Source organism: Fopius arisanus, unplaced genomic scaffold, assembly GCF_000806365.1.
Source record: "Fopius arisanus strain USDA-PBARC FA_bdor unplaced genomic scaffold, ASM80636v1 scaffold00021, whole genome shotgun sequence".
NCBI classification, from domain to species: Eukaryota; Metazoa; Arthropoda; class Insecta; order Hymenoptera; family Braconidae; genus Fopius; species Fopius arisanus.
In genome coordinates, this window is record NW_011887760.1 from 878,275 (window position 1) to 890,273 (window position 11,999).

The following is an 11,999-nucleotide window of genomic DNA, read 5'->3' on the forward strand; positions in this document are numbered from 1 at the left end:
TTTTTAAACTTACCTCCTTTATCAATCGAGTCGTGAGTAATTTATAAGATACGAAGATGAGTGAAATAAAAATTTCTTTTTATTTACAAAGAATAAGAAATTGCTTATATTTTTACACATCAACATTTATATTTTCAATTGATATTCATTTTTCAAGTATTGGGCTATGGGGATCCATGCTGAGAGTAGAATAATGCTATTGCTGGATCTTCGTGCTCGGAGGTGATTAAAATGTCTCGAAATTTATCGAGAATCTGCAGCAACTGGGATCTTCGTATATTCTCAAAGTACATGATTTCCTCGAGGTGATGGCCACCGTCGAAGTAACCAAATCTACAGAGACGGTCTAGCAGCATTATGTCGTCAGGAGGAATCGGAAAATTGTCAGATCTGTACTCGAAGAGGCCATCCTCCTTCGGCAAAGCCATTGATCTCTCGGCTTTCATTTCGTTTGGGGTCGATTTTGGAGTATTGCTCAAACTCCAGCTGCTGTCGTTTTCTGTTGCTCCTGTCGGGCTCGACCCTTCCTGGCTCAGGGTTTCCTTCAAATATTACATTATCATTGTCATTATTTTAATGAACTCTGAGGTCATTTACTGATTCAGGATATTCCAGGGCTTTTATCTGTGTTGATTAAAATTTCAAAATTATATTGCATCGAATTGTTTCAATCAAACGGCGTCTGATTGTATTAAAGTCGGGGAAAACCGAATCCGTGGTTTCGACGGTTTTTATTAGAAATAAAAGAGAGACAAGTGGGTTAAAAAATTGAGATTGTCAGATTAATTTTTCATTTGCAGCTGCCATGGAATCGAAAACTTTCATAATGGAACAATTAAACTCTACTAATGAAGATTGACTCTCCATTTAATTCCGAGGGCAATGCAGTTGTGAGTGGGCACTTTAAAATTCCATTTATCTATATACAATCACACACACAATCCTATTGATCTACATTCAACTGAAGTCCACTATATATTTTGCACTTGCAATCCTCTGAAAATTCTATTTTCCACAGTGAAATTACAGCGAGGGCGAATGGGACTTGGAGTTTCAAGTGAAATACTCGTTATTCCACGATTTTAGCAATAAAATTGTCCCCTAGAATGGGAAAATTCCGGATTAAATACTCCTGGAGGATTATGAATTCGAACCAACTGTTCGCTCAATAAAAAATTTAACGAGGATATCATAGACTGAATCAAATGGACACTCATGATTGAATATTTAATTACTGCAGTTAAGCTCGTGGAAAATCTGAGCTCCCTGAATTCTGCAAAATCCTATGGCTCACGGAAATTACTCTGCAATAAATTCGTAATTCCCTCCCTTCCGGTATATCTACTTGAGAAAATCTCTTTAATCATTAAAGCTCTCGTCTTTGAGTCTAAACTAGCGAATATTTTGCAGCCATGTTCAACATTTGAATATCTAAAAGCAACATTATGTGAATGGTTTAATAAGATTGTTATTTACTCGTCCTTTACAGTATACTCCCGTTATATTCGCGTGCATGGAGCTGTAGGGAAAACAAATTCGGACAATTCGACTTTACGCGTCTATCCCCCTCACGCGTTCGCTGCGACCATAAATTATAGTATATTACGCAACAAGTGCGTAATGGATTTCTTGGCTCGTCGGAGGGTTGTAACACGAGCTGAAGGCGAGTTTTACAATCCCACGAGTCAAAAAAACCATAACGCACGTGTTTAGTACACTATTTTATGTCATCGGGCCGGTAATCCGCGATTTTACCGAGCGAAGCGAGGTTAGAACCGCGTGATTACGGGCACCTATCACAGCAAATTTTTTAATAGCAAATTCGAATACCAGAGAAAATTATTTTTCGGGATTATTTTAAAAGCAATTAAATTCTTCACTGAACCAAACAATGAATTGTTTAAATGATTGGTTACATCTTCCAGCTTGGAGATAGTAGAATAGTAGCAAACAGAACCATACGCGAAAAAAAAAATTGAGAAGATTATAAGGAGATTCTACAGTACTAATTATCAAATAAACTATCAACGATGTAGTAGTAATTTCATGATAAACATGTTTACTGATTTTGAAACAATTACCGCTTAAACAAAAAATTGTTTAGTTGCTTAGTATATAATGAACTTTGTCCGCAACTGCAAGCGGTACTTAGCTATCTTTAAACCCCCAAAAATTCTCAGACTTTATTATTAATCTTACCAGTGTATTTCTGCCTTGATCCGTTGGCATGTACTGCACGTAAGTGTGCAGCTGCAATAACAGATGATGTCTCAACAACCAGATTATTATTTTCACAAGCTGCTGCTGTTGTTGAGGTTGATTCAGTGGATTGAGTTTTTGACTAATCGAAGTTGGAAGGGAAAACTCACTAATGATCTGTAACAAAATGTAGAATTAATTCCATACTATTGCCAGTTTTTTATATGAGCAGTAATTGAACAGTCGAATTAAAATAAATTCATTACGTCCAGAATCGAACGCGGAGAATAGAACTCGAATAAAAAATACTTTGTATTCAATGAATTATCGTTATTGTCATTGATTATTCTTCAATTTACCTATTTTGGTAATTAAAAACCTTTGAACTTTGCAAAAATAAAACAAATAAAAATTCAAAATCAATACTCATGCCGATACCCGATTGAAAGGATATTATGATGGAGCAGAATTAGCAATTCAGTGCAGTAGTGGGAGCTGAGAAGAAATATATCTGAATTTAATGGATTGAAATGGATAATTCATGAAAATAAATGGAATGAGTCCATGATTAAGTGTTACCTGGAGCAGTGACAATCCTGGGAATTGATCGGAGAAAGCCTCCATCAGCTGATTGGAAATCAAGGCGTCTGGACAAACGACATACACATTGCTCTCACACAGAGGATAAATAATTGTGGCCTTTGCCCAGTAAACGAGGTGTCCAGTCAACTGGAAAACCTGGGCCAACGACAAATCCGAATCTGCAGCCAGTGTTTGCAGACTCTTCAGGGGATTATACATCTGGATTAATCGCCTAAGAGCAGGAGACGCATCCGCAGGTAGTGACTCCAGAAGATCCAGGGGCTCTATGAGCAGGAGAATCCCATGATATGGCCTCAAACTATCCAAACACCTGTCTATCGTTTCAGGGTTCATGATGAAACCTTTCTTGTGAAACTGGTGAACTTTCTGAGGCAGACAGAAACTCACTTGGATCCACTTGTTTATCATGAGGTCCACGAAACCTGACGTGCACAGACTGTTGAAGGCTGATTTCAAATCTCTTGCAAGTGAACTCTTCTTGAGGATCTGTTCGTATGGATTTTCGCTGCATGCGTTTTCCTCTTCACATCTGCGGGGTGATTAATGAATTTAAAGTGAGATATGTTTATTCCACAATTTTGTCAAATTTTGAGTGATTAAAAAACTGTTAATCTTTTCAGTAAAGTATATATCTTTATTATGAAATTCGTTCCTGACGTGAACCAATTTGTAATAACTTTGCAAAAGTTATGATGCAACTTGAAATTAATTTCTCCCAGCAGAATTACCTCGTGGCTATTTCATCGTGCGTCAAAACCATAACTTTAATTTCACTCGATAAAAATCCACATCTCTTTTCCTCGTGCCTCAAGGCAATTCCCAACCTGCAACTCAACAAAACAATTCAATTTCGTAAATTTTCCATATGTGCTCACCGTTAATTTCATACAATTTTATTGTTTTCAGACAAATTGTCAGTCCCTGACCTCTTACTCAGATCGTAATAGCACTTGACGACAGAATGATCGGCCTGGGCTTGAAGTGCAAATACAACATTGAATAACATTGAAGAGTTGGTTTCTTTCAGTCCTCTGGATGATAATAGGGTTGGATGACCCACGAATCTTACATTATTTACTTTTAATTCGAATTTCATTTCACAGAGCTCCGGCTTAACAGCAAATAGGGTTGATAGTACTTCATCAGGTAGTCCAGTCAAATTGCCGTTCGTTATATTCGATGTTGGACAAGGCAGGGACTGCAATATCAAATGTGTATGCATGAACTATTTAAAGTTTTCATTATAGCGAGGAGGATTGGTTGAATTAATTTCGAATGCTTGTATACTGATAAGTAGAGAGAAACATTACGTTAATGCGAAACATTTACATAGAATGCAATGAGTAGCAACACTCTTGTAAAATTTAGAGCGAAAATAGATGAACTGGTAATAAATGGAAATTCAACCTTCCGTCACATTGAAAAAACCAAGAACTCGTAATTTTCATGAGAGCCTCATTGAATTTTTGAATAAGAATACTCAGCATACCTATGAAAAGACAAATTCCCTGAATTTTTCTCATTTCTACAAATATATTCGTAAATGACAGTTAAACAATGTAAGAAAAACATAAGTGACAAACAATTCAATTATTCTAAAAACCAATTGTGATATGTTTCTTGGTTGTTGAATTTTTAATGAATAATTTTATTTTAGAACTCACGTTGATTTTTTTTTAAGAAAGCGCTATGTAAATGTCTGTGGGCGAGTATATTTAACATTGCCCAGATGATTCCCGAGAATTACGAGGAATTCTAACCTGTAAGAGATCCTCAGCTATGATAAGTGAGTATGGATTCTTCCTCTTGGCGAAATGACTGGAATCCTTCTCATGATTAGTGGCATGAGGATATCTGAAGAGCATGCGATCCCCCTTGCTATCACTCTTGACGAGAATAATGCTGAGGGGATTGATCTCCATATTCCCAAGTGACGAGCAATTTCCAAGTGTCTCCAGCTCTACTCACTCAGACTCTTCCCCGCTATCTCCAACCCCATCAACCTGCATCAATGACAAACTCTTCCCTCCACCACTAGAGAATTCCATAAAAACCACCAACAGCATTTTCCCAACCCATCAATTAACACAGTGCAATCTCACATGACAGCCCTCACCCAGTAAAATTCACCATCCAATCATATCACAATCCCTCAGTCCCACTTCCCATTAAAAATAATCAACTCCATTCTTCCATCTCTGCTTCCATTTACCATTCTGTTCTTTCATTTATTATTTATTCTCACTTGTCTTTCCCTCAGCTTCGAGGCTGTCAAACTGATATTTTAAATAATTCGTCCTCACTCTTATATTCAACTGTCGCCCCTTAATCAGTGATAATTATTTTTTCATCGGAATTTCGACCAATAGAAATGCAAGAGTTGACTATAATATAATACAAACTACTGAGACAAGCATTAAATTTTCCAGTAATTTCATTTATTTGGGGACATTACTGGTTTGAATATTTGAACAGCGATAAAAAATACTGGATCGATGGAATGAGTTGGATATCAATTGTATCAACTATTGATTGCAGGCGAAAATATTCACTATCACGTGGGAAATTCAAGGAGTAGGTAGTATACGGGTTGGCACAAAACCTCTGGGATTAAAATTTATTACGGGAATAAAAAAAATTGGGGAAGCAGAAGGATAAATATGAAAATATCGCCGGGAAATATCGAAAAGACATGAAAATCAATTGAAAGAAGCAACTTGATAATTGAAAATAACTACTTTTCTCGTCAACTCGTACATTTAATTACAGCCACTGTTATAAATAGTTATTTCTATCTATAAGTAACTCATAAAATAATAATAATAAATAATAAAACTCATAGAATTAATTCATGAAGAGTCTAATATTTCAGTTTTATTTGAAGGAAATTAAATGAGAATATTATTCTAAGCAAATTACTCCAATAAATACCTGAAAATAGTTGAAAATTCTTCAGTACTTCGTGCTATAAGCTATTTTTTCAAAGTTCAAAGTTTTTGGAAGCCTGCTAATGGAATTCTGGATGTACGGAATTCTGGTTTTGAGAAAATACGTAATTTCTGTAACTTGCTTACTTACTGTCATAATCATCAACAATTATAACTCCAATTAATTCAAAAAGAAGTTCATTAATTTAGAAAATTACATGTCAATGGAATTCCAATGAAATTTAAACAGAATATTGGGGCGTTGAAGTAATATGGACAGACAAAAATTTTGAACAAAGCGCTTATCATTTAAGATCGTGACAGATAATCACTACTATTCTCTATTACTACTATTCTAATTTAATTAAAAACATGTCCATATCACCTGGTACCCCAGTAAACTATACTGAACAACAACAAAAAGATATAATTTTTCCAAATAAAGTTTTTATAGGAAGAATTTCTCACCACTGCCAATGGGAACTCGACTTTCTGGTGATGACGTCCTTACGAGAATAATAAATCCAGACTGCATTAATAAATCATCCACAGGCAACACTGACAGTCATCCTCGGAGCCGACGAGTGCTCCAGAAAAAGCCCGTGCCTTCTTACCATGTGCTATTGGAATCGAATGGTTTAGTATTTTTGGCGGGTTAGGCCGGACAATTTGGGACAATTGGTGCAGAACGTGGAGAATTCGAATAGCCGCCTGCAGTTGGGGCTTGAGCCACCTCATGTACCTCTCCCACTCCAGGTGAAAACTACTCGAGGGAAAGAGGGGAGGTGATGGCTACGAATGGTTACGAAGGGAAGAGACGAAAATTCAGTGGGAGAAAAATGGCAATTCCAAGTGGAAATCCAGTGTGACAAAGTGAGAAAGTCCTATTATTGATAAAGTGAGACAGTGATATTGCGCGCGCAGGTGGCGCGATGTGCGGTGCGTCAGAATCAGTGACTCCTGTCTCGGGTGCCCGGGAGAACGTATAGGGCAACCAGACGATATACACGCGTTTTTTTATTTTATTTACGGTGAGATTGAGGGGAACCTAAGGTGATCGAGTATCCTGTCAATATTCAACATATTTTAGTGATGGTGGGGTGGTACTGTTGATCGTATTTTATCTATTTATCCTCAGTATCTCGTGGCGGTTGCATTGTATTTTCGAGCTGTCGTGAAATCAGCGGTTCAATCCCAAGGGTTGTACTGTTTTGGGCTTTTCGCACTTTTTTTTTTCCTCGCCGAGTATTTTTTATTTTTATTTCGAGGTCAAGGCGGACTGTGGGGGTGATTTTTTCGGGGGTGGTTATGGGGCGGTGGGAAACACCGTGTCGGCTCCTGGTGGCCCTGTCAACGGTTATAATCACATTTTTCGTTGCTGCTACTGCTGGAGCTGATTCTGTTGCAAATCTATGTGAGTAATTATTTCATTTGATTTTTTTTTCTAGGTAAATAAACAATGGAGCGTGGGATAATGTTATGTAATGGGAATGAAACGTGCTCTCGTTGCGAGGGGAATGAAATTCAGGAGTCGAGACGGAAAGGTGCGAGGCGAATTGGTACTTTGTTGAGTTTTCGGGGAATATCTCGGAGTTAGGGGGAGGTAGTGAAATCTTTCATAGGACACCTTTTGTAGGGCACAGTGAGAGCTACAGAAAAGGTTTCTACCATAATTTCTATATCTCTGGTAGATTTTGAGATATTCCTCAAAACCTGTCGGCTAAATCTACTCGTTACCCATTACCCATTTCACCTTTCAGTGAAATTATCTCTCCAGTTCTGGGAAGTTAATGTAATTGAGACAATTAAGAGTCGAAAATCTCTGCGGGAAATCCATTTAAATTGCTGTCGTGATGAATTTGGTTGGCGGTAATTAATTTTATTGGCAGGAATGGGTTTTTTCAGAGTGGGCGTTTCACTGTTCTTTTTTTTTACTCTTTTCCCTTTGTTTCGGGAATTATTCCAGATATTCGGCTGGGGTTTATTCGATTTTGGGGGTTTGTTTGCAACTTCTGGGTGAATACATTTTTTTTGAGCACTTTGAGCACTTTCCGCTCTTCATTTCCGCATCCGCTGTCATTGTAGCGAACGGAGAGCTTTCGAATTTATCCCACGTTCCTCCCTTGTTTTGAACAAGGGTGAAATAATGGTTGAGAATTTTCTTCGGGGGATCTGAGGATCTTATAGTTCTCGTGATTGCGTTTGATGTCAGCTGTATTGCACTGTCCACTCGCTAAATTTATCCCAGGGTGAACTTGAAAGGAGTAAATAAAGTTGAGATGTGTGATTAATCATTTTCAGTGTGGGATTTAGTCGACAGAATTCTTAGATAAAAACTGGTATAATGGGTTATGAGTTTTTGTAATGAATCATCGGGGGTGACAATACGATGAATATTGGGGATAAGGAGACGAATGGGTGGAGAATCTTCTGTTGTATCGTCATCCATAACTGGAAATTGACGAATGGAATCTTCTTCTTTCTGCTTTTCCCCATTTTTTAAACTTCCCAATGATTATTGGTCATAGTTTAGCAAAAATTATTCTATTCCTCGGAAATGTCATTTTTTTTCAACCAAATTTTCTCGGTAGACGAAAAAAATATCAATAAAGAAGTCTATTTTTAGAGGAAGCTTTATAATGCAATTCAAAAACACAATCTTAAGGAATTAGTCGTTGGAATTTTTATGAAAAGAACAAGGGGCGCGATAATTTAATTGAACTAAGAATGAAAATCAGGTGTTTTGTTCTGTTTTCTGGTTGCTCTATTTTTGAAGAATATTAATTTTTGGAACTTGTGGATTATTTAGATAATCCACATTCCTAATTCTATTCTTAATTACAAGTTACTAGGAAATATATAAAACATATACGGCACCGTGTTTACACATGGAAATGAATAAAATAGCAAAAAATGCAAATTAATTTCTCAGAAATAATCTATTAAATCAATTCTTTGAAATTTTAAACATCTTCGATGATTTCACATTAAAGAAACCTAAAATGGTGAATAAATCAAGGAGTTCATTTTCGGAGGCAAATTCATGGAACAGTAAAAATTTCAATTCATAAATTATGAAATGAGTCATGGAGATTCTGATCAAATGATTACAACTCCTAGGAGTAAGTATAGGCAGTAGATAAGGTTTTATTCCCTTCTGCTCTATTCCAAACTCGAATTTATGTCGTAAAGATAGTATTTCGTGCTTGAGATTTGCTTTCCAATGAAGAGTAAAAAATCCTTCGGCAAACCTTTCAAAACCATTTCAAAACAATTTCAAAACCCTTCGCCAACTAAGAAAAAATATGCAATTGAGATAAATGCGTGTCCAACATAATTTGTCATTCTTACTTTGAATTATATGAACACAGATAAGTGGTAATAGTTCATGGAGCAATTAATTGGTCTTGTTGAGGTATTGGGAGGCGGTGGTAACCGAGAGACGCAGAATGAGCAGGAGCTCTAATTAACGTTAATAAAGTACTGAACTTTATTTTTTGAGAAAGGAAGATGGAATTGTTATCGGTACAGAGACAAAGAGTAGTAAAACTTGAGGAAAGGGATACTATTGTAGTACCATGAGAACAATCTTACGTTGAAATGTTTTCGCCTGAAATGACGAGATGAGTTTGCTGTTATCGGACTGGGTACAGCAGGAGAATTAATTGATAAAAAGGAACTGTGGAAGAGATGAAATGAGTCCCTCGGTAAGAAATTCCTTCGGTCCGATGACACTTAATGATTGATCAAGCGATTGGGGATTATTTCAATATTGAACATCAAATTAGATCGAGACCGAGGTCGCAATAATTACCTATTTCCCACAATTTAAACGATTAACTAATTACTCTGCATTTATAATTTAAACGAAAAATATGGAAATTTTCAAACAATCGAATTATCAACCTCAATTGTTCAGAGTACGTAAAAATAATACAGGCACATTCTTAAACAATATCGTCAACGAAGTCTCTATGGAAAAATGAGTATTTTCCGTTGATGAGCAATTTTCATTATGGCCTTATTCAATGAAAATTTCGGTATTTTTAGGAATGATTTGGAGAAACAAAGTGCGAATAATGAAGGAGTTCATATTTCCACTTGGATTATTCAAACCTGTAATTACGCAATGCAGATTAAATGTCAATTGAATGAGTGATGAAAGCGCAGGGGACTCCAATTCCACTCAGTGCATAGCTCCAGATTAATTATTACCTCTACTAACAATCGAATAGGTTTTCCACGAATGTTAATCCTATTTGCTAGTGCTCTCGAGAAATTCGTAGACCGTTTCTCCTCTCTTCATGTAGTCTCTCAGCCCCTTTATTCTCTGTAGTAGAAAAAAAAAGCCATACAAATCGATTCGTTTGTCAGAGCGTGCGGTCCATCAGCGACCGCACCGCACCACCGCTCGTCCAGTATTTTTCCTGAACAAATATTGAAAGCAGGAATATATTTTCATGTAAATTCCACACACTCCACAATCTACACACTAGTGTTTTTCCATTATTATTAATTAGTGTTTATTGTCACGGTAATGCCCGTCGAGCGGAGAAATGAAAGGCGAAATTACTATTTCACTTGTCATACCCTAGTATTTCCGCGAGCGCATTGTTTTCTGGAAATGTTAGTCACAAAATAATCCACGGATTGATTTGTTTTCGGAAAGTTTGTTGAAACATGAAGATTGATGACAAGAATAATTGTGAATTTTATTCAGAAAAAGAATTGCGGTTTTTATATAGTAAAAACGCTAGTAATATCTCCGAATTGATGGAAGATACCGAGATATTTTGGGGTTTATAATATTTTGTTGTAAATGGAATATTTTAGTTTAAAAAAGGGGATAAATTACCCTATCCGTCAGACTTATCAATATTCAATCGTTCTGACAAAATTGTCACTACGTGTTATCAAATTTCACAAAAATTTCGGACTTCCTCGACTATCTGACATAAATATTCAGTATTGTCATGTAAATATTAGAATTTTATTTATAGTTGCTAAGATTCAAATATTCAAAGAATATTTTATCATTAGGTATTGCGTTATACAAGAATGCTTCTACATTTTGAAACTATTCAAAAATCAAAAACTAATTTTCTACAATAAAAAAAAAAGTTGCCTCAAATTTAGAAACTTATATTATAGCATAAAAAATTGGTTCTCGCATCGTGAAAAAGTTTTTCCGAATAACGTAAATATTGTCGAACGTAGAAACTTCTTTTCCAACTCAGAGTATTTTTTATCTCTGCCTAGTTTTATTTTTCTCGATGTGTATGACCCTCGCTCAATTTCGAAGATTAAAAAATCGATCCCATGCTCGAGTTCTCTTATACCGTTCCAAAGAACTTTAAATATCATCGATCCGACGTACGCTATTACGTTCCTAACGCAGTGCAATCACGGAGCAATTATTTCCGATTTAAAGTATCAAGAGGTCACTCCCGTCGAGAATTTAATGAATATTTTTTCTCGAGAAAGTGGTTAAATAAATTCACGGAGACAATTTGATGGGGGTGGGGGGTAGAGTACCGAGGGATGGAGAGACAACATTGAAGTCGTAAATTGGACGCCTCATTATACTTTGTAATGTGCTGTGATCGAGATTTTGAATTAGTATAACTCCCCAGTCGAATATTCAAAGTCTAATTTGCAACTGCATAATTGATGCAGCATCTCTCATTCCCTGCAATTCATTTCTCCGTCTGAATTATTTTAACACTGAAAAGTAAAAAAATTTAGCAATTCAATTACGACGAGAAGTTCTATATTCACGTACTGCAAAATTCTTTATTATTTGTATGAATAAAAAAACATGAGTATATTTACTCCATGCAAAAATTTTCATTCCTCTTAACAGTGGGTTTTTTTTTTTATATCCTTTTTGAATTTATTAAACGTCTATTTTTATGGAGCGCTGATGAATTTTTATTAACTGGCATAGTGACCCCTCAGCCCTCTTTAAGTTTCACAAATGAAACGTAAACACGCTTACGTCAATAACTTTGTAGGGGACAGGTCTTACAATTCATAACACGTGTACAATTGCATATTGATCAGTTTGAAGGGAAGGTGGGGGGGAGTCCATATGTGCATTTTATAAAGCAATAAAATGAACAAGTTTTTATGTGGGATTGATTCACGAGCAGATGGCGCACTCAGTACCTTTTGCTAATCTTCGCAATTACTTCTTCCGGTCGATTAAATCACTGATTACTTTCGATATTTATCACGGCCGGTCATGTAGAACAAATTATAATTAGCACC

The 11,999-nt window shown here is 36.2% G+C and overlaps 2 protein-coding genes across 9 annotated transcripts in view; one reads left to right on the top strand and one right to left on the bottom strand.

Moving 5' to 3' along the window:
• Positions 1-57: 57 nt before the first annotated feature.
• Positions 58-6,525, bottom strand: Nprl3 (GATOR complex protein Nprl3). Of its 5 annotated transcripts, XM_011301305.1 has the most exons (8): positions 6,198-6,525; positions 5,734-5,836; positions 4,563-4,805; positions 3,729-4,000; positions 3,531-3,626; positions 2,779-3,331; positions 2,200-2,376; positions 58-542 (listed from the first exon to the last, which is right to left on the bottom strand). In XM_011301305.1, the coding sequence occupies exons 3-8, from the start codon at positions 4,722-4,724 to the stop codon at positions 165-167; spliced, it is 1,638 nt and encodes a 545-aa protein (XP_011299607.1). In that variant the 5' UTR covers positions 4,725-4,805; positions 5,734-5,836; positions 6,198-6,525; the 3' UTR covers positions 58-164. The 5 variants fall into 5 exon arrangements, with proteins under 5 accessions (XP_011299607.1, XP_011299608.1, XP_011299606.1 ...); XM_011301306.1 differs by lacking the exon at positions 5,734-5,836; XM_011301304.1 differs by lacking the exon at positions 6,198-6,525 and having other exon boundaries at positions 5,734-6,144.
• A 160-nt stretch (positions 6,526-6,685) lies between these two features.
• LOC105264446 (low-density lipoprotein receptor) overlaps positions 6,686-11,999 on the top strand; it is a 36,519-nt gene continuing 31,205 nt past the window's right edge. For 2 of the 4 annotated variants that reach the window (XM_011301312.1, XM_011301313.1), the window contains exon 1: positions 6,688-7,143. In XM_011301312.1, coding sequence (XP_011299614.1) covers positions 7,038-7,143 — 106 coding nt within the window. In that variant the 5' untranslated portion in view covers positions 6,688-7,037. Of the gene's footprint in view, positions 7,144-11,999 lie in introns of all 4 variants that reach the window. The other 2 variants (XM_011301316.1, XM_011301315.1) reach the window with 2 other exon arrangements.

Bases quoted from the DNA above. Each gene is read 5' to 3' on its own strand.
- Nprl3 (XM_011301306.1), bottom strand. From the start codon at position 4,724: ATGGAGATCAATCCCCTCAGCATTATTCTCGTCAAGAGTGATAGCAAG. The intron at 4,001-4,562 runs GTTAGAATTCCT...TTGATATTGCAG, and splicing joins TAGCTGAGGATCTCTTACAG to TCCCTGCCTTGTCCAACATC. The intron at 543-2,199 runs GTAAGATTAATA...TAATATTTGAAG, and splicing joins ATCAAGGCAGAAATACACTG to GAAACCCTGAGCCAGGAAGG.